Source organism: Heteronotia binoei, chromosome 1, assembly GCF_032191835.1.
Source record: "Heteronotia binoei isolate CCM8104 ecotype False Entrance Well chromosome 1, APGP_CSIRO_Hbin_v1, whole genome shotgun sequence".
In the NCBI taxonomy this organism is placed as follows: Eukaryota; Metazoa; Chordata; class Lepidosauria; order Squamata; family Gekkonidae; genus Heteronotia; species Heteronotia binoei.
Window position 1 is genome coordinate 101,519,750 of NC_083223.1, and position 27,680 is coordinate 101,547,429.

The 27,680-nt window shown below is 42.7% G+C and overlaps 1 protein-coding gene across 1 annotated transcript; it reads right to left on the bottom strand.

Moving 5' to 3' along the window:
- Positions 1 to 27,680, bottom strand: TUBE1 (tubulin epsilon 1). Its single transcript, XM_060238296.1, has 12 exons — positions 27,563 to 27,680; positions 27,392 to 27,465; positions 19,083 to 19,135; positions 16,742 to 16,799; positions 14,759 to 14,874; positions 11,240 to 11,361; positions 6,349 to 6,536; positions 4,375 to 4,544; positions 2,236 to 2,376; positions 1,977 to 2,117; positions 1,200 to 1,374; positions 1 to 563 (listed from the first exon to the last, which is right to left on the bottom strand). The coding sequence occupies exons 1-12, from the start codon at positions 27,585 to 27,587 to the stop codon at positions 405 to 407; spliced, it is 1,422 nt and encodes a 473-aa protein (XP_060094279.1). The 5' UTR covers positions 27,588 to 27,680; the 3' UTR covers positions 1 to 404.

A 27,680-nucleotide genomic window follows, 5' to 3' on the forward strand; every position in this document is an offset into this window, starting at 1 on the left:
TTTACAACTATAGTAAAAATAACTTTTTATAATTTATATATACAGAAGTATCTCTGAATGTGATGCATAAACAAGAAACACATTATAGTACAGTACATAAGGAAAGGCACACTGTGAGAGGATTCTACACTAGCTTATTCCCATAAAGCACATAATCTAGTTTCTGCACAATTGGACAAACAGATCACTTAGTTTGATACTGTCACCCAAGCTGAGCATTTTAACTATCCCTTGAGAATGACATTCTGAGCCATCATGTAAGGCCATCTGTTACTTTACTTCATCTGGAATGTGCTATGAGTTCTTACGTTTTTCTCAATGAAATCAGTGTGTTAACAGTGCTTAACATTAGTTGGATTGCATGTGCTGTTAGCTTAACTTTTTAACATTCTCCCCCTTCATTATTAGATAGCTATCTTCAGTCTTGGTGGATCTACTGCAGGTCCACAGTTCATGGCATCCAGCTGATTATACTCTTCTATTAGATCTGACAAAGATGAAAGGGCTTCAGAGAAACAGCTCTGCTCCATTCCTTCAGTGTGTAGGTAATGGTGAAGGTGAGCCTGTAAGAATAAATATTACTTCAATAATATGCTTTGCTGTAAAAGTGAACTAAACTTTTCTGCAGCCTTCCCCCCCGCCCTTTCCTTGCACAGATTACCATAAAATGCTGCTTCTGAGAGATAGGGGACACTGAAAAATGACATGGGGGCATCTGCAGTGGGAAGGGGGAATTCGAAAATTTCCAATTTAGTCTGGATCCAACCCATTTTTTTAAAAAAATATTATCAACTAATGTTCCAACACTGAGAACTAAAATCAAGCTTACAGCTTCTTTTATCTGACATGGAAAATGATGTAGGAAATATGCCTTTTAAAAAGTTTTAATTCTGTCACTCACATACATGCAGCTGTGTCTGCTCAAGAGAAGATCTACAGGGCATAATGGAGCCCCTGTAACCATTCTTCCTCTCTAGTACACTGTATGTACTAAGCCATTAATGACCAACATGTCAACTGTGGCATATTGACCATTACTCAAACCTGTAATATATAACCCCCTCTGGAGTCAGAGAGGGGAACACAGAGGGGAAACTAGCAGTTGTGCTGAATATTTAACACTAAATATTTCCTAATATCAACTATAATAGAAGCACAACAGAATTAATAAAAGCACTACTTTACATTCTGGGATATACCTTTTTCTTGAATAGCCTCATGAATCTCTCCTTGAGCTCTAGAAAAGTAGGTTTCACACAAGTATTATTTGCCATGGCCAACAATGAATGAGAATGGCCGACGGGAGGTACTGAACATAAGCCAGTTTTCCAGCCTTCTTGATTCCAGGATACAAAATTAAGTGCAGGTTTCAACCTAGAAGTAAATACAGAGTAATAAAATGAGCACCACAAAGCACAAATATTAATATCATATTTGCCTATTCCTATAGGCATGTTCATGTAATTTCAGCAATACAAAACCCATTATATTTGCACACATTTTATTCTTTCAAGTTTAAATTATGATCACTTTATGTTACTCAACAGCTTGTTTGGCTTAGGGGTATTTAACCAAAGACACATATTTAGGTATTACACATTTATATATTTTTCAGAAGGTCATGTGCAGAAATAGGTAGGCATCTAGTAATCCAAGCAATCACAGTTATAGTATGTGTCAAATATCACAGTATTGACAAACAAGAGATTGCCCCTGATACACTGTGGCCTGGCTTATAAAAGATCTTATTTTAAAATATGAAATGTTGGTAACATTTCATGTATACACATTCTCTACCCAGAAAATTCACAACTCAATTATTTAACTCACTAAATTACTCAGGATAGTATCCACCCCCACTCCCCTGACAAATGCAGATGTACACACAATAGGGAACGAACAGTCTCCTTTGAGCCTTTGGGGGCGGGTGGGGGCGGGGGGAGAAATTTCTCCCCTAGTATATATTTTATGCAAACCTTTCTATGTTTCTGCGTAGATCTGAAACATGCACATTTCCTCTGACTAGAAGAGCACAGGCAAGATACAAGCAGTGCTTTGGGTCAGCTCTTATCAGTTGGTGATCTTTGCTAAAAGCATCTGAAAACATTTGGTCCAGTCTAAAAGACAAAGAAAGGGCATTATGCTTAAAATTAGAATGCTATTATGAATATCTGAAAAATGGACTGATGGTTTACTGGCAAGAGGCAAGATGCACAATTCAGAAAAACTACCCACCTTCGAGAAGGCACATTAATGTCAGCCAATGTATATAGAGGAGTTAAACTGGAAACCAGGTAGTGAAGTCGAGGAAAGGGGACCAAATTCATGGTGATTTCATTAAGGTCCATATTAAGTGATCCTTCAAACCTAGCAGAGCTGAAAATAACACACAAGTGATTACAAGAGTTCTATATAATGTTTGCTAATGAAGAGTTTATTCAGTTGTATTTGAAAAGGCATACAAATATGCAGTTAGTAACTCATTTAACACTCATTTGTGGCAACTGATTTACCAGCCTTTGCTGATTGTCCATCCTCAGTGGGTAACAAGCCTCTGTGCAACACAGGAAACCTTCTGAGGGGATACCAGAACATTCCTTGTGCTATAAGGTGGCTGTTGTCTATATTGAACTTCTACATATTATGATACTTAAACCGGTTGATCTACAAGTTTCTACTTTAACAGGGGATCAAATCATGCCCTGCCCCCACAGACTCCCCATGCCTGCTGAGATATCCGAGAATGGTTGAATCCAGACTGGCAGTTTAAGCTGCCCCAGGGACAGCAGGCGAGCAGACAAAAAAAGCATGCCCAAACATGCACATCTGCCTCCCATCCTGCTCCCACCCTCAACCCATCCCTACCTGCAGGCTGGCTGGCTCAAAAAGGTACCACTTTGGTGAGATGCCTCCGAGGTACCAAATTGCTGAGATGCCTCCGAGGCACCTCCCTGGCTGTCTGGATGGGTGGGAAGCGCCTGGGGAGCAGGGGAAGGGCACATGAGCACTCTGGAAGCTCCTCCAAGGTGCCCATGGCCCTTCCCTGTTCTGGCGGCAGACTGCACACTGTCTGGATGCTCCAGGATGCTCCTGTTTCCACCAACTCACTTCCAGGTTGGGATGCTGCTGCCCTGAGCCAGCAGTCTGGACACAGCCAATATCTATCTCACAAAGAAGAGAACCATCTTCAAACAGAATGGGAGCAAGTGCACTAGTCTGGAAAGAGAAGGCTGATGGACTTTTGGGGCTTCAAGAGCCACACAGTATGTGTGAAAGAACCACATGTGGCTCCTGAGCCACACTTTGGCCACCCCTGGTCTAAACTGAACCCAAAGTCTATGCCTTCTGCTAGCAGGGAGAGTCTGAGAAACTCTGAAGAGTCCAAGGAAGGACCACATATTCCTAGACCTTTATTTAAATTATTAAATAAGTTTCCTTCAGTATAAATATTTATTTAAAACATTTAAATATTGCTTTTCTTTTAAGACTTGAGGTTGACCACACAGGCAACAAGTTGCAATAACAATTTAAAACAACTTAGCAGAGTTAAAACAATACTGACAAAAAACATAGCCAAGCATTTACAACAACATCTTCTCAAAACTTCATTCTCCTCAAAAATGCATTCAGAAATAAAATGCTCTTACAAGCACTTTGAATTGGGTATGGAAGCAAACAGGGGAACCAGAGCAGCTGCTGAAGCACTGAAGCTACAGCATCATGTATAGCACATTGCAGTGGCATGGCCAGATCAGTAGAATCCAAATGGGGAGCCAATTTACAAACATAACTGAAAGAAAGTACTTTTGGCAACATTAACAATCTGTTTTCTGTTAACAAGGGTAGGTTCATAAGCATCCCCAAGTTTTTTTAAATTTTCTAAGTACTACTAAAGCTAAACAAATCTGGATTTACATTATTTTAAAAAAATTCTTGAAACTATACATTATTGCTTTATTTATTTTGACATAGGGAGGGATCCTGGTTCAGTGGTGCTCTCCCAGCCTTGTATGTAGATGGTCCCATGTTCAGTCCTCAGCACCTCTAGTTGTAAGGATCAGATGGAGGTGATCCGAAACCCTGGAGAACCACTGCCAGTTAGAATGGATAATATTGACTTAGATAACCAAGGGCTTTGATTCAGCTTAAGGAAGAATTTTTGTGTGTATTCAACCTTCCCCCCCTCAAATTACATCATTTACAAACATAAATGAAAAGTGTAGAAATATCTTAACATCTGCTCTCAAGGCATTTTAAGGTGTTCATTGCACAACTTTTGCAAGCACAGCAGAGAATGTTTGTGTTCTCAAAGATGAAAGGATGATCAGTATATCATTTACAACTTATTTATGATTAAAATTCTCAAAAGCTCACCTTGTTAAGTTCAACAGTAAGTTGGCCACAATATTGTTCATAGCATCAAAGGGTTTCTCCTTGGTAGTTTTCATTCCACTTGAAGTTACCAAGCTAGCTTGCTTTACACTTGATCCTAGCTTTCCACACTTGGTCATTTGATTGATTTTACTAACTATGTCAAATAAAGACTTAGGAAGAAAACATTTTTAAAAACTTAATTTTTATCAGCTTTTAGCAGAATTGAGATAAAACTGAGTACACTAAATGTATCCATGTATTACAGCTGCCAGCTAGCATGGAGAAAAATGTTGTGTCCTTTTAACAGAGGCTTAATATTATGTATTAGGTATTTACTTGCACATCACAAAAAGCTTCAACAGCCCATCTCTACAAACTGCATCTCTACACATTAAGTCTCTATTAAAAGGACAAGGGATTTCCCCCCCAGGCCAACCGGCAACCCTACCCTTTAGGTGTGTTTATCAACTGCAAATGGTAATTAAAATGGAGTACTTCCTAGCCATATCAGTACGTCATGAGTTTAAGCACTGCACCAGATTCTTTTAAGATGACAATATCATAGATGGAGAATTAAACACAGTTCTGAATGGTTAGGTTTAAACATGCTGATACTGGAGACATGGACTCAAGCTTTGTTACAAATCCATGTCTTAACAAGGTTTCATTTGCTTAAGGAAATCCTTCAGTTCTGTGTCCTAAACAAATGCACAAATTTACTAACTTTCTATGTACATACATCATAGGGTTGCCAGTTCTGGTTTGGGAAATACTAGAGATTTTGGGGATCAAGCCCAGGGAGGGACCTCAGCAGGGTATAGCGCCAAATTGTCTATCCTCCACTTTCTCCAGAGGAACTGATCTTGGCTGTCTGGAAATCAACTGCAATAGTGAGAAGTCTCCAGGAGCCACTTGGAGGTTGGCAACACAAGCACCCCCCCCCATTCAGACTAAAGTTGTTTGCTTTGGGATACCAGGACCCAGGCGTCAAACAATACAGGATATTAGTGAAAACTGTTAACATTAAAACAAAAGAAGTAATGATAGCACCCACACAGATCTCTTTTCTGCTCACTTTTAATACCATTAACCTGTTAATAAAGTCTGCAGTCCATGTTAACCCACCTCCAACAATTTTCAAAATGAAAAAAGTGAGCAGATTTCTTAAAAAATCCTCCAAGTTTCAATTTAACAGAACCAAACAAGGCCCTGTGATGTTACATCACAAGACCTCAGCCACTATTTTTAGGATTGCTTGGCAACTCCATAAACAGGCAACCAGCCACAGAAAGTGAGGTAAGCAAGAAAGAGAGGAAGGAACAAAAGATAAAGGCAAAGGAGGTGGTAGTGGAAAGGCTGAGGGAAGCATGGCAAACCAGGCAAATGAGCAAGCCAGGCAAGTGACAGTAGAAGCAGAGGGAAGTAGATGGCATAGGCAGGTAAGCCAGGCTGTGACAACGGAGGCAGCAGAGAGGGTGAGAGGTGTGCTGCTGGGCAGGTGGGTGAGCAAGCAAGATAAGCAGTGGTAGAGGCAACAAGGGAGGGTGCAACGCATGCAAATGAACAAGTTAGACAGAGGCTGTGGTAGAGGCAGGGCCAGCCCTGTCACTAGGCAAACTAGGTGACTTACTAGGGCACCGGTCTTCTGGGGCACCAAACTGGGTGCCCCATGTGACTTGGTGACATTATCAGTGCCGGGGGGGGGGGCATCAGACGTTAGCCTTGCCTAGGGTGCCAGACAGTCTAAGGCTGGCCCTGGGGAGAGGCAGAGGGGAAGGACAGATAGCATGAGGAGTAGAATGAGATGATGGGAGGGCAAAGGAGAGAAAGGCAGGGGGACAGAAAGAAGCTGCAGGAGAAAGTGGGGACTAGCAGAAGGGTGGGTGGGATTTCCCCTCCCCATGATTTCCTTGCAGATCTCTGCTTGTACTTCCTATGTAATGTGCAGATGAAATGTTGAATACAGATTCTTACTTCATTTTCAATTGGCAGTACACAGTCTGCATGTTCACTGAGCTCCTTCATGGCCAAGACGCTGTTATAAGGAGATGTAATGACATCATCCTCTCTCGAAGGATAAACTGAAGTGACAAATCTATATACTTCTGGAAATTCCTCCTCAAGCACATTCAGTACAAATGTACCAAGGCCAGATCCTGTCCCTAAACTCAAAGAAAAACAAAGAGACAAACAAACAAACAAAAAAGACCCAATGTTGTGAAAGTACTTTAAAGACTGTCTTGTACCTTATTTATGGTTAATTTTTTAAATCCTGCTTTTCCAGGCATGTTACACTTAATAAGAAAAAAACATTAAAACAAAAAGATGAGACTAAAACTGCTATGCTGAATTTTCTAAGAAATCATGAGATTGATGAGCTTTTATCTGTGTTCACAATGGGAGCTGCCTAAAGTGGTGGTGGAAAGTGCCATCAAGTCACAGCTGACTTATGGCAAAACCACCCCACCCCACCATAGAATTTTCAAAGCAAAAGATGTTCTGAGGTGGTTTGCCATAGTCTGCCTCCATGTCATGACCCTGGTATTCCTTGGAGGTCTCCCATCCATTTACCAGCCAGGGTCAACTCTGCTTAACTTCCACGATCTGACAAGATTGGGCTAGTCTGGGTTATCCGGGTCAGGGTGCCTGAAGTAGGTTTCTATTTTAGTTTCTTCTGACCTCTTCTGGTGGCAGCTCATATGTGAATATTTGTGTAGTAATTTTGTTTGATTTCTCTTTTTGTTACTTTACCACATCCCCAGCCCAAAAATTTCCTCCTACTTGTGAGCAAGGAATGCACTGGACTGATTCTATCTTTTCTGCATTAAATGATGGCATCACCTTGTTCTTCCCAGAGCTGCTGAGGAAATACTAAGGATACAATACTCCCCGTGCCTACATATCTGTGAGGCCCTGAGAAACCAAGCAGTCCCTTGATTCATTATGCTCTCATGCAAGAGCAAGCATAATGCCTATTAGTCTCAACAACAACTCTCCATAACAAAAGCTCTCCTGCAGCAAGTGAAAAATTTGCTAGCTTTTCCAGTTATGTGAATGGTTAAAGTTAGAGAGCACTCCAGGAGCTGTAAATCCCACTGTGATCAGTGGAACATTTCATCTCCCTTCCTTTCTTAATTTTATGTGTTTTTAAATGTGAACTAAACAGGAGAGAAAGGCAGTCCTATTTTTTGGTGCACGGATTTACAATCCTACAACATGTTAATTTTATGGTGGTGCCTGGATTGAATAAACATACCTGACAGCACAACCCTAAGGACACTTTACTAGGAGTAACACCCCCACCCCGACAAGACTGCTGTTTGAGTCAATTGTTGGAGAATCTGAAGATGGATTTCCCACGTTTAGTGCTATGCTTGTCCCACAAAATCTAAACCATTATATTTATTTCCATTTAGAAATATAATTTCAAAAGGAATATACGACTGAATGGATCTACCACAAAACAGTAAAAGTTCCAAATTAGTAATTTAATCCTTAAAAAAAGAAAAAAGAAAATTTGTTTTAAAATGAGACCTTGGAAATATATAATACCAACAATTACCACCTTCTAGACTAAAACTGATTTTTGTCATATGTCATAGAGGGTACTAGGGTTAAAAATATTGGTAAAGGTACCAAAGGTATTGAATAACATTTTTCAATTATAGTTGTCTTCAGAGTTTCTATGATGCTTTCAGAATTAATATCCTGTTTGCGTGAGCCATTACTCTATATGCTTACTGTAAAAAAAATAAAAGGTTGCTTATCTGCAACTAATGTTCTTTGAGTGGTCTACTGATACAGAGCACCTACAGAAAACTACAATTCAAAATTTCTAGTGCTAGCTTTTTAGGAACAAAAAGATACTCAAAGATACAGTTCGGACTGTGTATGCTTGGAGAAGTGCTTTCCTACTCAGTTATGTTTTGTTCATGGCAGAGAATCATCCTCTCTCTAGAACTAGTTTTTCTTCTTAGCTAAGAAAGGAAAACAAAACCAGGTCTCTGAGGTGAGGAAGTTCTCACACCCAAAGGTCTCTCTAGAAGTTTCTGAATCAAAGCTCTACACAGGTGCAAAGTCTATCAAAGACCACAAGTAGTAATAATTGTACAAAATGTTAGAAAGGCAAGATAAGACTTAAAAAACCAAGCTAGCTTAAGAGTGAATGTGATCTATTGAATATGGTAAGATTGACAGAATATCAAAAAGTTAATATTACGTCCATAATGTTTTAACATCTAGAGATCACTATACACTTTACAGACAATTTTGGACTGGAATTGATCTGAGTAAGTTTAATGATACACATAGTTTGATGTCTTATAATGAGGTATTTAATATACCATACCATACCAAACCTTTAATGGCATAATAGATTCAGATAAAAATACACAGAATATAAAAAATTAAACATTGGAGATAAAATCAAGATAAAACCGAGCTTACAGATGCATTCAAACATGGTCAGAATTAAATTTAAGGATGTCAGCCAGAAATTTTGCCACAGCCTCACTAACCACCCCCTCAATCTCACTCAATAAATAATAACAGGGTGGCAGAATGGACAAATCTGGAGAAAAAGAAAGCTTGCCAAATAAATCTTTACGGAGGTTATGGTATAAAGAACAATCAAGCAATATATGCTGGATTGAGTCAGGGGTATTTGCATGTATCAACTTAGGCAGGGGTATTTGCTCCACAGGACGGTCCTGACTACGGTCTTTTATTAACTCTCAAACTAATGCTCTGCTGCCTAACCTGTCCGCAGGGGTCAGTACGCGAAGTAATCCCCATCTCTTGAAGAACGCATCATCTTCAGCGGCAAAATATAAGGCTGCGATGTGTCTTAAGGCATCCAGATCTGGTCAGTCTCAAGCAAACCCCGAGTTGCATAATGAGTCATCAGTGCAGCCCTCTATGGTATTTAATATTATTCATGTATTTCATGCAATCCATTAAAAAGGCATTCCACTTATTTTATCATACAAACCACACAGAAGCTAACAGAGGAGTTTGAGGGAAGAGAACAGGTTAGGTGCCATTATGCTGCCAAGGATATCTTATGACATGCATCCCAAAATGAGCATAGTGACAACAGTGTGTGTACAACCAACTTATGGCAACCCTGTAGGGTTTTCAAAGCAAGTGATTAAGCAGAGGTGATTGGCCATTGCCTGCCTCTACACTGCAGAGTGTTCCTTGGTGGTTTCCCATCCGCAACAGCAGTTTATATATATGAACATATGAACATATGAAGCTGCCTTCTACTGAATCAGACCCTTGGTCCATCAAAGTCAGTATTGTCTTCTCAGACTGGCAGCGGCTCTCCAGGGTCTCAAGCTGAGGTTTTTTCACGCCTGTTTGCCTGGACTCTTTTTTTTTTTGGAGATGCCGGGGATTGAACCTGGGACCTTCTGCTTCCCAAGCAGATGCTCTGCCACTGAGCCACCGTCCCACCCCTAACTAGATGGGTGAGCAGGTCAGAGACTCAAACAGATAAATAAGAAGCATAGCTGAAAATTACTGATATGGGTGCAAGATTACAGTCTGATAAAACAGGCTAAGAAGAGCCCCTACAGGCCGCAGCGATTCCTCATAGGGTAGCCAACTTCCAGGTTGGACCTAGAGTTTTCCCAGAATTTCAAGAGATCTGCACACTACAGGGCTCAGTTTCCCTGGGGAAAAGTACAGCTTTGGAAGGTAGACTATCTATGGTATGCCATAGATTAAATGCCTCCCCAAACTCCCCTCTCTACAGGCACCCCCTCCCAATATCGAGGAATTTCCCAGGTTGCAGTGGCAACCTTCTTTATTTATATTTTAGGCTTCTAGACCACCCTTCCCTGTAAAACAATAAAAACACATTCATAAATTAACACATTCATAAGTTAACCAACAATTTAAACCAATCCCAGGGACATCTGGAACCACTGCTTTGAGTCCTCCTTTGGTTTTGTTGTCTATGAAGGCAAACTTACTTACCTGAAAAGGCACATTGAAGTCCTAAGAAATTTCTTCCATCATAAGCTTTTGTGAGCCAGAGCTCACCTCCCCACATGCACTGAAGTGTCCTCCTACAGCACAGAGATCTGGCTCACGGAAGCTTATGCAGACATAGTGTTAGTCTCTAAGATACCCCTGGATTCCACTCTTGCAGCCATTTTAGACTGGCCAGGAAACAGGATTCTCTGTTCTGCACTGATTTTAAAGAGCTGGAGCTTTGCTAGTGACAACAGCAGGGATCTTCAAATAAAGTTATCAGTGGTGATTATCTTTGGTTCCACTGACTTCCTGACCCAACACACAGTGAGGGGTATTTCTCTTTCTCAAGTTCCTTCCTCAGAGCAGAAAAGTCTGAAGGAGAAAGAGGACTGTGCTGGGCAGGAGACATAAACTTTACCCTTCCTTCTACTCCTTTGGCATGTACGTGTAACTGGGGAAAGGTAATTTTTTTTTTCTTTGACCTTCTGCTGGCCTTTGAAGGCGCTTGTAAACAGCAAGCAGTATCTATGCATAGCAGAGGACATGGGAGAGAAGCTGGATCAGTGGGAAACACAAAAAATGACTGGCAGTCAAGTCAAGATGTGTGGAACACTAAACAAATATTTAGAAAAATATAGCCCAAGGAGTGGTGGAAGATATTGCATCAGGAAAGGGGAAAATAAACAGCTGATTTGCACTACATATTAGGGACACAATTCAGAAACAGCACTGGCATGAGTGTAAAGTTAATCAGAAATTTCAGAATGGCTTTAATTAATTTATTCCTTAGTAAGATTATTTTTAGATTATTATACTCAAAATTTCTCTGAACTGATTTGCTTCATTTCTCCTCTTCTAGTTGCTGGGCTGCAAAAATACTTACCCCCTCCCATGGAATGAATGACAAAAAAGCATTGCAGACAGTCACAGTGCTCTGCTGTCTTCCGCAGCTTTTCTATGATACGCTCTCGGTACCGACATCCATACATTTTGTGACCCACAGCCCTAAAAAAAATAGATACTTTTAATATATTATTCCTTGGTTTCAGCTCTGACAATCCTTGGCTATGCACATAGGCCATAATGTCCACCAAGTCCCTTTATTCCTGCAGGAGGGCTCTGCTGCTTATGTCTCATTAGGATTGATTCCAGATTAATGAAGGAGAAACAGAGATGTGACATAGACTAAATAGTTACAGCAGATCAACATTGATGTAGTTATAGTGAATTGTATGGTGTCTTTTGAAATGAACTATTATCCTATACAACTGTACACACTCCACTGGTAGAAGATTTAATATAGAAACTAAGATAATTGTCCGGAGTTTTCATCTGGACTTCAAGATTTTTGGACAACACTGGATGACCTTATGAACATAATGCATGATTTATAATCAATATGTTACGTAAACCTCCTTTTGATTTCAATCAATTTTATAATGATCAGTACTAATGTGTAGAATATAAGCTTAATATCAATCAGTTGATTAGAATGTTAATGTACTGATCAGATGATTAATTGATAAGCATATAGGAAGGGTTCCTTTGGTCTCCTTATATTTTGTAAACACTGTTACCACTTAGGCTCCTGCCATGCCAGCCATCCTCAGTCCCCAGAGTGGAGGTGGATGGCGTCATCATCCCTTGCCATGGATTCCAGTGCAATAAAGTCTGTGTTGTGGCTCAATTTTGTCTCTGCTGCTTGGTTGCTGCTACATGGCCAGAGCTCCAGTCCTCTCTGCTCCCCACCCCATCTGCCACTTCCCCTGTGGGCTGCCTGAGGGAATGTCTAAGAGGGAGAGCCCACTTGCCTCGCAGGCTTCTATGTGAAGAGGGGAGAGCCCACCTCTGGGTGAATGAGCCACCTCATCACGCTGTCTAGAGTGTAAGGCTGGAGTGGGGAGTCTGAGAGTTCCCCACTTGTACCATGGGAGCTGGGGGGTTGCTTTGGGCCAGATGCATACCCTCAGTTTGGGGTTGTGATCACAGAATGGAGAACAGGAGAATGATGCAACCGGGGGGGGGGGGCACTAATGGAATAAGTGCATGGCTGAGACTCCTATGTCTGCTCCAGGACAGGGTTCCTCTGGCACCTAGGGGGAAGGGCATTTGCACACATAGCATGTGGACGGCTGGGTCATGGGGGTTCTCTGAGTTAGTGTTGGGGGAGCCATTGCAGCTGGTGGACTCAAAGTATTCATTGGGAGCTTGCTCATAGAATATAATGACATGCAGGGAAAGCAGATGACTATGTCACTGGGTGCCTGTCATTGGCCTGGGTCTCTGTCAGGGGGCAGGCTATGAGAAGTGATTGGGCTCTCCAGAGCTGTCTCTCTCTGCCCCAATACTCATGTGTGATGGCACCTGCCTCAGGACTGGACACACCCATTGCTCCAAAGTGCCCCTCCCCTCCTGCCTCAACAGTCTGCCAGAAGGTCACACTTTAGCGGGATCACCATGGATGCCATCTAGCAAGCAGCCCGCTCCGCCTCCCCACTCTAGCATAACTTGGCCCTTAGAGAGCTGACTACCAACACCTGGCTTCCATGGCGGCTGGCCACTTCAGTCTGAGTATAACTCAGGATTGCTCTGCCCATGTTATAGTTTAAAGAACACAAGACAAAAATACTATTATTTAAAAAAAATACTTTGAAAAATGTTATCTTTCTTCAGTTTGTTGCCACTGAAACTTGGTGCCAAAGTATATGGTGCAAGTGGGAACCAGTCTTGGAATGCATACTTGTTCCCCCTCTTTCCCTAGGACAACTGTTACACATTATATTTAAAAGTTAGAAAAGGCAAAATATCTCTTTTAGCCCCCTAATGAAAATATGGCAAAATTTTGATTGTTGTAAGCTTTGATACATCTTGTGTTGTCTCTGTCTCTCTCTATATATATTTGCAAATTTACACACACAAAATTTAATTTTTAAAAGGATGGAATTCCACTTCTGAGTATTCATGATGCCTTTGCACTTGCATAAACACAGAAGGAATCTCCTTAAGGTGGAAAACAAACAATGGTTGATACAAACCATATTACTTTACAACCACTGTATGTACACCAACTTAAAACTCGTTTTTTAAAAAGTTTCTAATTTAGGACTGAATTCTGTTTTGTGTTAATATATATATCATTGTTAATGTTGGGAAGGAAAGAGTGGAAACGCTCTCCAAAGAGAAGGGAAGGAAGTGCATATTTCAAAGAATGACTCTAGGGTTGCCAAGTCCAATTCAAGAAATATCTGGGGACTTTGGGGGTGAAGCCAGGAGACTTTGGGGGTGGAGCTGGGAGACATTGGGGTGGAGCCAGGAGCAAGGGTGTGACAAACACAATTGAACTCCAAAGGGAGTTCTGGCCATCACATTTCAAGGAACTGCCATCTTTTAAATGCCTTCTTTCCATAGGAAATAATGAAGGATAGGGGCACCTTCTTTGGGGGCTCATAGAATTGGACCCCCTAGTCCAATCTTTTTGAAACTTGGGAGTATTTTGGGGAGAGCCACTGGATACTATACTGAAAATTTGGTGCCTCTGTCTCAAAAAACAGGGCCCCCAGAGCCGCAGATACCCGTGGATCTTTCTATGGGAATAAATCTCCATAGGGAATTATGAGTACCCAGCAGACATTTCCCTCCCCTCCCCCACTTTCTGATGACCCTAAAGCGGGGGGAGGGCCTCCAAACCGGGGGATCCCCTGCCCCCACCTGGGGATTGGCAACCCTAAATGACTCTCAACATGCAAACACAGGTTGTGAGAAACCTGCTTTATATCTACACAGGGCTCCTGTTTAAAGACTGCACTTCCAGGCTCTCACACAAAAGGAGGAAGATGTAATGGCTCCCAGTTAATAACCACAGACCAATAGTTAGTTGCTAAACTTAATATTACATCACTTCCTCTGTTGCACACTTTCTCGAGGAGTTTTATGGCCTGGAACTTCATAACTATGCTCTTAAGACTAGAGGGTGTCATTACTTTTGATCTGTTTTAGTTTGAATCTTCCATTCCTTTGATTGTTCCACTGAAAGGCATTTGTTAAAAGCTGGAATTTATTAGCTTATAGGTCCATCTGTTTCTTTTGATCCCTTTGGCCAGCTGTTCATATCCCTAAGATTACCTTTCAAAAGAGAAGAAAAACTTCCAGGAACAGAAGAATATCTAAACAGTAACATGATACATGGAATTAGATAACTTTTTATAAAGGAAAAGAAACAGTAGATGTGGCACAATTCCCTGTTTGTTTTCAAAGCTTTTCTCATGATACAAAAACTAAAAGCTGATCTTAGTGTGCTTATCAGAAAGTACAAAAGGCAGAAATGTAAGAGTACTTTCAACTTCCATCTAATTAATAGAAGAATATTCTGTATGAAGATTTATAAAACAGAATTCATTCTCACCAGTTGTTTCCTGAGCCAGAAACATCTGTGATCAGCTGCTTACTATCAAAGACATCTCTCAATGGCCCTTGAAGAATTTCATTTACTACACCCTCTTCCATGTCAATCAGCAGAGCCTGAACACAAAAATAAAAGATAATTTAGAATGACCCACCACCATGCTTTTAAAATGTTTATGCAAAGTTAAAACAGTAGAGAAAAATAAATGTTTCTTTTGCTTTAATTTTTAAATTTGTTTAGCTGCAGTTCCTCAAATACATTGAATACCTGATCCCATTGAAATCAATGGATTTTTCTGTGAATGTATCTCAGAGCGATAAATAGAGTTCCACTTTAAGGGATGTTCATGCAGAGCTGTCCCCTCACTGAAATGACTGGCAAGATGGTTGGTGACACGTACACTAGAGTCCCCAGAATCACTGCATTGGAGCTGGATCAGAACCAGATTCAATTGTGTGAGCAGTCATTTGTATACACTGAGCCTTATTTAAAGTATGGTGTGGTTAACAAAGAATTAGGCTTAGGGATACCCAATAATATATATCTGCCATGATACTCACTGGGTGAGCAATGCTCACTTGTTCTCTTTTATCTTAACTAACCCCATAGGGCTATTACAGGATAAAACAGAGGAGAGAACAATTATGCCACCTTGAGATTTTTGGTGAAAGGCAGGATAAAAACGTAACAGATTAATAAATTAGGGTTTGTAGAATCTTTTGGGATCAAGTGCCGTGTTCTACTGGAGAAAGTTTTCCTTCCAGACATTTCGTTCTCAGCTGCGGAGAACATCCTCAGTGGCATTGCAGCCGGATTAATAAATACATGGATTAGCTTTCCAGCAGAGAAGAGGGAATTAAACCCACTGCCTTCACCACCCCCTGCTTAACAGATGACTGATACTATTACTGATTTTCTATGCTGAAAACAAAGTAATAACAATTGGATCTAGGAGAAGAGGAAAGGAAAGGTCCCCTGTGCAAGCACCAGTCGTTTCCGACTCTGGGGTGACGCTGCTTTCACAACGTTTTCATGGCGGACTTTTTACGGGGTGGTTTTCCATTGCCTTCCCCAGTCATCTACACTTTCCCCCCAGCAAGCTAGGTACTCATTTTACTGACCTCAGCCGGCTACCTCAACCAGCTTTTGCTGAGATCGAACTCAGGTCATGAGCAGAGGGCTCTGACTGCAGTATTGCAGCAACGGGGCTCTTCTAGGAGAAGAAACTGCTTAGAAATTATATCAAGCTAGATGGATCAGGGAGCTTATCTGCAAAAAAAATGGCTAATAAACTTTTCTGGATTTTTAAAATCTTTTAATTTGGTTATTTTATTTAAGGTATCAGCTAACTAAAACACATTTTTGGAAGCTGTAGTCTACTGCTTTCACAAAACACACTGACCATCTGAAAGATAATAGTAAAGCACAAAGGCATGCCTTTAGGTATCATGTTAAATTTTTTTTTAAAAAAAACCTTTCCTCCCTTTTGGAAATGGATGTGGAAATCAAGCAGGGGTACGCACTTGAAACACTGAAAGCATGTTCAGAAGTTTTGGATCAATTCTTATGTCTCAATCTACAGGAAGGGTATTGCACTATATCGTCTTTGAAGATGGATGCGGAGATCAAGCTGCTATTTAAACATGAAACAAATAATTGCTCCTTGAATGTGTTTATCAGGTTTCATTCTGACTGCTTAGTGCAAAGCAGGGGCAAACCCTTACAAGCAAATTAAATGCTGAATGGGTGAGCTGAACCAAAGGCCACTTCACTCAGTCATTTCCCTAAATTAACAGATGGTACAATTAGAATGTACTCTTCAGTACAGCAGCCCTACATTTTCCTCCTCATGAATATCATGTTCAGTGGGAGAATCATTTCAAATATATTTTATTAAAATCCCAAAAACCTGAAAAACATTTCACAGGTATTAAAAGCATAAGAAACAACAACATAATAACACACATACACATATTGCCTTACACGTGCTTTTAAGGAGCAAATCTTTCCTCTGGAAATATCAGCACCATCACCATCTGATCTAGAAAAACCAGAAATCCGATAGATAAATAAATAAAATAGAGGGACTATATATATTTTGCCACAAATCCAGAAATCTTTCATTAATAAAACACCCAAAAGGCAAAAAGAAAGCTTGCTCTGAGGATTCCCCAAGTTCTTCCCTGTAAAAGGCAAGTCATGGGTTGGCTGCTGTGTCTGAACCATAGCTAAGTTGTTCTTTCATAGCAACCCACTGCATAGAATTTTGGCCAGTGAAGTTCTTCTTGTCCTGGAGTAAAACTGATGGGGAAAAACATCACTTGCAAAATTTCTACTGTCACAGGAGTAGGACACTAAAAAATGCACCACTATTTGACTTCCAGAGATATTTCAATTTTGCTACGGCTAACTGCAAAACTGATGGCTGTATATTATCATGTAATATGGAGGCAAAATGCAAGAAGCCTTGAGAACAACTGCTGTTGGTCCAATGGAACATGACAAGTTATGGTACTGTTACTGTACCAATGTAGTATAATACTTAGTATGTTGTACCAGAGCTGTAATTTAACATGGTACAGTCATATTGTGCAAGGTTCTGCAAAAGTCAGAGTAGGAACCAGCCAATGGCTGGAAAATGGGAGTCCTTGGGTGGTGCTAGTGATGGAGTGATGTCACACCTCTGTAGGAATCACTGGAAACTCTAGGGTAAAACCATTGAGTTTTTGGCATTTCCTAAACAGGACTGACATTACTTCCATGTTTTCCCTGGAGCTGATGTCATGCTGTCACTAGTGGTTCTTTCCCCCATTATTTTTCTTCCACTGGCCAGAGGAGTTGTGGCGGGAAACAAGAGCCAGGTGTATAGGATCCCCCTCTCCTCGCAGCCCTGGTAAGACCTGGAGGATGAATGATAGGGTCAGGATGGGACAGTAGCAACACTAAGTACAAATTTACATGGAACAGCGGTGGACAGGTGGATCTGTAGAGGCTAAGAAATCCTGCATTATTAGCCCAATTGGGAATGAAGATCTAAGGTGAGGGAAGTAAGGGATGAAACAGTGAGACTCCTGCTGTTGTCAGCCAAATACAGTGCTATCAAGTGGCCCTTCTGGCAAATGCCTAGGGTTGTCACTTAACCCATAATAGCAGGAGACCTCCTGGCGATGCTCCCTGTTCCCTTGGTCAATGGAACAGCAGGGGGGAAATGGAGGGAGCATGTGGAAGCCATATTGTGTTTTGAAACAGGAAATGACATCCTGACACTCTGGGAATTTTACTATAAAGATTTTGAAATGATAAGAGTGTCATACTGTTTCAAAAGTTGCTTCCAAAAAGTCTCCACCACCTCCCATGTTCCTGGGGATTATAAAACAAGGGCCTGCATTCCAACAAACAGCATATTGCCAGATGCCTCTGTCCAGCCTGGTACAGTGGACAATAAACTATACCAGTCAGTGAAACAGAGACTGTACTGAGAGAAAGTTACTTCAAAGTAATGAACACAAAGCCGCATACAAGACAAGTTATACACATAATTGGCAATGCTGATGAGGTAATGTGCTGAAATCACTGGCATCCACCACAGACATGTTAGGTGGTCTTTATTTATCACAATATTTCTATCATGCCTTTATCTTTGGCTTAGGGTGGAGGACTTTCGCACGTGCGCACAACGCAATGATGTCACCTGGAAGCGATGTCATCACCCTGGCGACGGCACTTGTGGCTGATCTAGGTGTTTCCAGGAAAGCTCTATGGTTTTCCTGGACGCTCTAGGCATTTGGGAGGGGGAAACTCTATGGTACACCATAGAGTTTTCCCTCCCAAATGACTACAGCACCCAGGAAAAACCATAGACCTTTCCCGGAAATGCCTAGAGCGGGTGACTTCCGGGTGACCCGGATGTCACTTCCGGGTGACATCATCTTGCTGACAACGGCGGGGGAGGTTCCTCCCGCTGGCCCAATGTGGGCCGGCGGGCTGGGAACCTCCCGCGCGAGGGAACCCCTGCCTGGACTGGGGGCTTGGCAGCCCTACTTTGGCTCGAGGCAGCTTAAAACTAATAATAAAAATTATAGATTAAAATCAAATATGCTCCCAATACCCCCCCTCACGAAAGTGGCCTGCTGTTCATACCCCATCAAATGACATATAAACACAAAAACCTTGCTGAAGATCTCCAGTTATGTCTTAAATGGCATAGCACAAGATGTCAACTAGATTTTCGAGTGCAAATGCTGGTGCAACAGCAGCATTCCAAGTTGTTTTAAAAATAAAGTCATTTAAAAATAATTTAAAGTATTCAGAAGAGTAAACTTACCTAGTGTCCACATTTCTAAAGAAACTGCACAATGCTTCATCGTAAAGTCCTTTCTAAAAAAGAAACCTTATTTCAGTAGAAATTAAAGTGCAACAATTCAGGAATTCTTTGCATGTATACATCTAGCATGCATTCTTAAGATAATATACCCTCTATATATCTTCCAGAGACCACCATTGTATCCCAGTGCCCCATATGTGCTGTGACATTCTTATGTATCGAGATTCCTCCATTTACCCCAAACACAAAGCAATTTTTCACAGGAATGCCAGCTTCCTGGACAACAACAACAAAAGTCTGATACATACTGATGTTACACTGGTCCTGATAAGATTTTACTTTTAGGACCTAAACCGGAAGGTGCATATTTGCAATATTATTATTTGCTGTATATGTAATTGCTGCTGAAATAAGGCCAGATACATTTGTGGCCTTCCAAAAATTGTGTCATTCATTTCCATATTGGAACATTCCGTTTTGGGTCCTATATTGATTGTTTATTGATTTTATATTGATTGTCTAACTGGGACTTTGTTGTATTTTGACCTCTGAAGAAGGCCTCTGCAGGCCAAAACGCATCAGGCCATATATGTATCTTTCATGTGCATTTGTCACTTTGATGATTTTATGAGGCTTCATTTGGGCCCCTACAATGTTTTTAAATGTTTTTGCAATAAACATGTGCACTTTTGTGTATAACGATAGGTGTTTTTAGATCCAAGTGGGCAGCCGTGTTGGTCTGAAGTAGTTGAAGAAAGCAGGAGTCAAGTTGCACCTTTAAGACCAACTAAGTTTTATTCAGAATGTAAGCTTTCGTGTGCTCTCTAAGCACACTTCATCAGACGAGGGGATCAGGTATTGTGGGCTGAAATACAAGCAGTTTGTTGATTAAGTATGCAGACTGATCACATGGTAAACCAGTGTGGCTTGGCCATTTGGTTTGGATAGCCATAAAAGGTAATAAAGTCCTCTGCCAATTGGTGTTTCTGTAAATCTAGGTGAATCACAAAAGGACGTGTATTTCCTAGTTGTAGTTCACCTAATTTAGGTAAATTAAGATAGACTACAAATAGGAAATATGCGTCCTTTTGTATTTCAGCCCACAATACCTGATCTCCTCATCTGATGAAGTGTGCTTAGAGAGCACACGAAAGCTTATGTTCTGAATAAAACTTGGTTGGTCTTAAATGTGCAACTTGACTCCTGCTTTATTGGTGTTTTAACCTTTGGCCCCTTAGTATTCTAAACTTCCTTTGGAGGTTTTTGTTTGGTTGCAACAATGTAAGCCCTGTCCCTTTCGTAGAGGCTTAATAGGATGTTATTTTTACTTGCCTTTAGGATGTTCCAGGCAAAACTCCAGGCAAAACTCCAGTCAAGAATTGAGGACCTCAGTTGCCCCACAGACCCTTCTCCAGAAGCACTCTGGGAACACCTAAAAACTACCGTCCTGCAGATCTCTGAAGAAGTCCTCGGGTTCTCCACAAGGAAGAACAAGGACTGGTTTGATGAGAACAATCAAGAGATCCAAGAATTACTGGCAAAAAAGAGATCGGCCTACCAAGCACATCTTGCTCAGCCCTCCTGTCCTGGGAAAAAAGCAACCTTTCGCGCTGCATGTAGCAACCTCCAGCGCAAGCTTCGAGACATTCAGAACGAGTGGTGGACCAAGCTTGCAGAGAGAACCCAGCTGTGTGCAGACACTGGTGATTTAAGAGGGTTCTACGAAGCCCTGAAGGCAGTATATGGTCCATCATATCAGGCTCAGAGTCCCTTGCATAGTGCAGACGGCCAAGTGCTCCTCACAGACAATGCATCCATACTGAACCGGTGGTCAGAGTATTTTCAGGTTCTCTTCAGTGCCAACCGCGTAGTTCAAGATTCAGCAATCCACCTCACCCCACTTCAACCGGTGAAAACAGAGTTGGATGAGATCCCCACCCTAGAAGAGACTGTTAAAGCCATCAAGCAACTGAAAAGTGGCAAGGCAGCAGGAGTTGATGGAATTCCACCAGAGATCTGGAAGCATGGGGGCACAGTACTACATAGCTCACTTCACAAAGTACTTGTCACCTGCTGGGAACAAGGCAAATTACCACAGGACTTTCGCGATGCAATCATCATCACCCTATACAAGAACAAAGGGGAAAAGTCAGACTGCTCCAACTACCGGGGGATAACCCTGCTCTCCATCGCAGGCAAAATCCTTGCCAGAATACTCCTGAACAGACTGGTGCCCACCATTGCAGAAGAACTCCTCCCAGAGAGCCAGTGCGGCTTCAGAGCTAACAGGAGCACCACCGACATGGTATTTGTTCTCAGGCAGCTCCAAGAGAAATGCAGGGAACAGAACAAGGCTCTGTATGTGACTTTTGTCGACCTTACCAAAGCTTTCGATACCGTTAGCAGGAAAGGCCTGTGGCAAATCTTGGAACGTTTAGGATGTCCCCCAAGGTTCCTCAGCATGATCATCCAGCTACACGAAGACCAGCGAGGCCAAGTCAGACACTGCAACGACCTCTCGGAGCCCTTCCCAATAGGCACAGGTGTAAAGCAAGGCTGCGTTCTCGCGCCAACTCTCTTTACGATCTTCTTTAGCATGATGCTTCAAAGAGCCGCAGTAGATCTAGATGAGGACGATGGTGTCTACATCCGCTATCGCACCGATGGCAGCCTGTTCAACCTGAGGCGACTAAAGGCACACTCCAAGACAATGGAAAAACTCATCCGAGAGCTACTGTTTGCTGATGATGCTGCACTCGTCTCCCACTCGGTATCAGCTCTGCAGCATATGACGTCCTGCTTTGCAGAGGCTGCCAACCTATTCGGCCTAGAAGTTAGTCTGAAGAAGACAGAAGTTCTCCACCAGCCTGCACCCCAGGAAGATTATCACCCTCCCTGCATCACTGTGGGTGAATCAGTTCTGAAGACAGTCCAGCAGTTCAGCTACCTGGGGTGCATCATCTCCTCAGATGCCAAGATCGACAAGGAGATTGACAACAGGCTGGCAAAGGCAAACCGTGCATTTGGCCGACTGCACAAAAGAGTGTGGAGCAACAAGCATCTGAAAAAAGGCACAAAGATCAATGTTTACAAAGCGGTTGTGATGACAACCCTCATCTATGGCTCCGAATCGTGGGTTTTATACCGTCATCACCTGCGACTCCTTGAGCGCTTTCATCAGCGCTGCCTTCGCACCATCCTCAACATCCACTGGAGTGACTTTGTGACCAACACTGAAGTCCTCAAGCGGGCAGAGGTTACCAGCATCGAGGCACTGCTGTTGAAGACGCAGCTGCGCTGGGCAGGGCATATTTCTAGGATGGAAAACCACCGCCTTCCCAAGATTGCCCTGTATGGCGAACTCTCCACCGGCCATCGAAATAGAGGGGCACCAAAGAAGAGGTACAAGGACTCCTTGAAGAAATCCCTTAGCACCTGTCACATCAACCATCACCAGTGGTCTGACCTAGCCTCAGATCGCAAAGCATGGAGGCACACCATCCACCAGGCTGTCTCTTCCTTTGAGAACACACGCATAGCTGGTCTTGAGGACAAAAGGAGATTGAGGAAGAATCGCACTGCTACAGGACCAACCCTAAATCAGACTTTTCCCTGCAGCCGCTGTGGCCGGACCTGCCTGTCCCACATTGGTCTTGTCAGCCACCAGCGAGCCTGCAGCAAACGTGGACTATTGCACCCTTCTTAAATCTTCGTTCGCGAAGCCAAGCCGAGAGAGAGGATGTTATTTATCTCTACTCTCTAAGCCTCTATTAAGAGCATTTTCACCAGGCTTGTTGGCACCCTTATTTGTGCAGAATCTGCCTTGTTGATATGAGGGGAGATGTGGCTGGAACTGGGTTCATATTTACATGCTCCCTACCCCCCTTTTCACTTCTGGTACTGGCATACATAACATACTTTGGGAACAGTCCTAAACTGGTCAATTTAGAAGTAAGCCCTATTTTATTTGCTGGGGCTCCCAGGACAGTGCTCTTAGGATTGTAACCTTTTTAGTTTGCCATCACAGGTGAATAAGCAACTTGTGTTTGCCTTTTGACTGCAAGCAGAGCTGCCAACTGAATGGAAAAAAGTCCTGTCCCTTTAATAGAGGCCTAATATGATATTATCACCAGGTGATGTTATTTACTTTAATGTAATAAAAATCTTAATCTGTTTATTTCTACACTTAAAGCTCCTATTAAAGGGAGGGGACATTCTTTTTTTATTCTGGCCTTGTAGCAATCTTAACTGCAATAATCTTCAACCATGCTTCACAGTCCTGGTTTGGAAGGCAGGTACAAAACAGTCTGTGGTTTGCATGCAATGGCAAACTATGATTCATGCAAATCCGGGACTGAATTGGAGAATTAAAGAAAGGAAGCACATGACTACAAGGCACATTCCCATAGTGCCAAAGCAGTTATTTCTGGATGAGTTCATGCTTTGATGTGCAATAGGGATCAAATTTCCATTGAAAACAACAGAAATGAGTTCATCCACCACCACTGAACCGTGTAAAGCAGGGGTGTCGAACTTATTTGTTATGAGGGCCAGATTTGACATAAATGAGACCTTGTCGGGCCAGGCCATGAGTATCATAAAATGTAATACCAGGTAGCGGACATATAAACTTTATAAAGGGCACACACACAATTAAAGATTTTTTTTTAACTTAAAATAAAACATGCTTAAAATATTAGCACGCTTGCAATATTTTGTTTTACAGTCTCTGATAAATGACACCTCTCACTATGAATTATTGCATCAAAAACTGCAGACAATGTCTGTGCTGTACCAGTCTTGAATATGTGCTGTTCAGGTGTGCACATCTGTAAGTTGCAAACTTACTTTTGATTCATTGACAGTCATTACAGAACATCTCACAGCCAATGCTTTGAACCTAGGACCCAGAGGCACATGAAGCAGCTGGGCTTTGTTAATTTTTGTACAGAAGTTGCTTCACGCACTAGTCAAGAGCATGTGAAGGCACCATGACACAGACTGAGGGCTATTTGCTTGTCTACAAAAGTATGATTTTCTCCAGGAAAATGACTATCTAAAAAAAAAAATACAACTTCCCCCCCAAAAAAACAACTACAAGAACAGAGAGACAGCCATGTACAGTGGTCAGTGTCAGCCTATTATCTGGAAAGTTTAAATTCAAGACCCCCAATCAAAGGAAAATGTGAAAGGAAAATTTGCTGGGTAAACCTGGGGTGTAACACACTCTCAGTCTAATGCTGATATTTCTCTTCTAAATAGTTCACATGCTTCCCTATTGAGCTGAAAAAAGGCACAAAGATCAATGTTTACAAAGATCAATGTTTACAAAGCGGTTGTGATGACAACCCTAATCTACGGCTCCGAATCGTGGGTTTTATACCGCCATCACCTGCGACTCCTTGAGCGCTTTCATCAGCGTTGCCTTCGCACCATCCTCAACATCCACTGGAGTGACTTTGTGACCAACACTGAAGTCCTCAAGCGGGCGGAGGTTACCAGTATCGAGGCACTGCTGTTGAAGACGCAGCTGCGCTGGGCAGGGCATATTTCTAGGATGGAAAACCACCGCCTTCCCAAGATTGCCCTGTATGGCGAACTCTCCACCGGCCATCGAAATAGAGGGGCACCAAAGAAGAGGTACAAGGACTCCTTGAAGAAATCCCTTAGCACCTGTCACATCAACCATCACCAGTGGTCTGACCTAGCCTCAGATCGCAAAGCATGGAGGCACACCATCCACCAGGCTGTCTCTTCCTTTGAGAACGCACGCATAGCTGGTCTTGAGGACAAAAGGAGATTGAGGAAGAATCGCACTGCTACAGGACCAACCCTAAATCAGACTTTTCCCTGCAGCCGCTGTGGCCGGACCTGCCTGTCCCACATTGGTCTTGTCAGCCACCAGCGAGCCTGCAGCAGACGTGGACTATTGCACCCTTCTTAAATCTTGGTTCGCGAAGCCAAGCCGAGAGAGAGAGAAATAGTTCACATGCTTCCCTATTGAGCAAGACTGGAGGGCATGAGTACAGTGAATAAGAGAAGGGAAACCCAGTTACACCCATAACAAGCCCAACAAATCTCTCTCTCTGTGTAGCAAGGCAAAAACCTCATACCTTCACTAAAACGTTGCTAGTCTTAAAAGCACTCTTTGTAGCTCTCCTGATAGTGGGGACTGGCAAAGGAAGCTCTGGCTCTTTCTTTCCTTCCCCGGGGGGCACAACAAGGAGGGGAAGGAGCCTCAGCCATTCATTAGAAGGAAGATAGGCTTGTCTCAGTAACTCTGCAGGGTGATTAACTGAGCCTGGAAAACTTAATCACCCAGCAGAGCTATAGAGCCAAGCTCCTTTATCGGCTGAGGCTGCTCCTCCCTCCATTTGGGAAAAGGGAGGGGGGAGAAGGAAAAGCTGCTTTGCTGCTCTGGCTTATCCGAGGAGAAACACAAAATGGCGACCAACAAAAGCATACAAGGGAAAATGAAGCAGATGACAGCCAGTTGCTGGAGGGCCTGATTGGAGCCCTCTGCGGGCCTGATCCAGCCCGCAGGCTGTATGTTTGGCACTCCTGGTGGAAAGCAATGGCAATAACTTCATGCACATTAATTTTTACGTAATGTAGCAAAACACAATGATGCAAAATTATAGATAAGCTTTGGGCTGAGGGCCCAGCCAACTTTTTCATTCACTCCTATTCAATTCTCTTCCATCTTCATGGCTTCTGTCCATGCAAGTCCCATGATTCCAAACAAGCTTTTTATACAAGGTGTTAGAGCCAATCAGTGTTTCCTCTGGTGAAAAAGGCAGGAAGGTGCCTTTGACCTTTGAGAATTGCTGAGATGCTACAATGCAATAATTTCTTATTCCCACTGGATCCACAAATGTCCATGTGTAAACGGCCCGTTTTCAGAATAGGCTTCCCAATCCCCAGGTCCCAGAGGGGGATCCCCCGGTTTTAAAGACTTCCCCCCTCCCCCAGCCAGCTGGCCGGCGGGGGAAGCCCCACCCCCAGAGCCATCATGCACCTCCATGAACGATTCCCATAGGGAACGATGGGGAATTGATCCACGGGTATCGGGGGCTCTGGGGGGCCTGTTTTTTGAGATAGAGGCACCAAATTTTCAGTATAGCATCTAGTGCCTCTCCCCAAAATACTTCCCAAGGTTCAAAAAGATTGGACCAGGGGGTCCAATTCTATAAGCCCCAAAAGAAGGTGCCCCTATCCTTCATTATTTCCTATGGAAGGAAGGCATTTAAAAAGGTGTGCAGTCCCTTTAAATGTGATGGCCAGAACTCCCTTTTGAGTTCAATTATGCTTGTCACAGCCTTGATCTTGGCTCTGCCTCAATGTCTACTGGCTCCACCCCCAAAGTCTCCTGGCTCCACCCCCAAAGTCCCCAGATATTTCTTGAATTGGATTTGGCAACCCTATTTCAGAAGAAAAACAAAAAACAAAAACCAGACTATAAACTGGTTTATGCAGGGCTTTTCTGGAGCAGGAACGCAGTTTCGGCTGGCTTGGTGCCAAGGGTGTGGCCTGATATGCAAATAAGTTCCTTCTGGGCTTTTTCTACAAAAAAACCCTGTGTGAAATAGGCAAATGAGTTCCTGCTGAATTTTTCCTATAAAAAAATCCCTGGGCTTATGAATTGAAATTGGTCAACTGTACAAACCGTTAAGGAGAAAAGCCAGGCTGTACAAAACAGAAGCTAATTATTTTTAATCGCGATAGAACACTATTCTATGGAGCGATACTAATGTTATAAGGAGAACTGCGGCACACTGGTTAAGGAAGGGCTGCGAGGCCTCACCGTGGCTACCTAGGAGATTACAGCCACTGCCTACAAGGGAAGGGTAAACTGTACATGGAAAGATCTTTTATAATAGTTCATCCTAATAACGGCAAGGAAAGGGAGGGTTATTTGTTACTACGCTAAAAATATGTGATGTGAACAGTCACTCCGATTCCCTCTTTGAGAGGAGGAACGCTAAGTACTGCAGCGCACGCCCGATCGCAACAAAAAAACACCAACGCCCATCCCTCAACAGCGTCCCTTCAGGGGTAGGGAACGTTGGCTCTCCAGATTTTTTTTTGCCTACAACTCCCATCAGCCCCAGTCAGCATGGCCAATGGCTGGGGCTGATGGGAATTGTAGGCAAAAACCATCTGGAGAGACAACGTTCCCTACCCCTGATCCAGGCAAAAGATACGCGCAAAGGCAATAGGCGCGTAAATTTCGTGTAGCCCTGCGAAACCTTGGCTCCCTATTGCGCGCGCACAAACTGACGTCCGCAGGAAAGGGCGGGGCTTGTTACCTTGTTGACTGCCGCATGTTCCCGCAGCGCCAGATCCCAGAAACGGCAGCCGATCTGGTTTCCACATTGGCCCACTGTAGGAAGGGGGGGGGGGAAGCCACAGGGGAAAGGAGTGTCATAGAGATAAAACGATAAAGAAAGGAAATGATTTAAAAGGATCCACGCGCTCACCCTGCACCACCACAGACTGTGTCATGGCTGCCGTTGCTAAGGCAGTGTCTTCCTGAAAGGCTGGTAGGAGCCGCGGCTCCGCCTACGGAGAATAACTGCTTTTTTTTTTATTCGAAGC

What these genes read in the sequence shown, in the direction of transcription:
- TUBE1 (XM_060238296.1), bottom strand. Translation starts at nt 27,587, where the DNA reads ATGACACAGTCTGTGGTGGTGCAGG. An exon ending in TTTAGAAATGTGGACACTAG is followed by an intron (nt 16,800 to 19,082) that starts GTAAGTTTACTC and finishes TGGTTTTTCTAG; the next exon opens with ATCAGATGGTGATGGTGCTG. An exon ending in CATTCATTCCATGGGAGGGG is followed by an intron (nt 6,537 to 11,239) that starts GTAAGTATTTTT and finishes CTTTGAGTTTAG; the next exon opens with GGACAGGATCTGGCCTTGGT.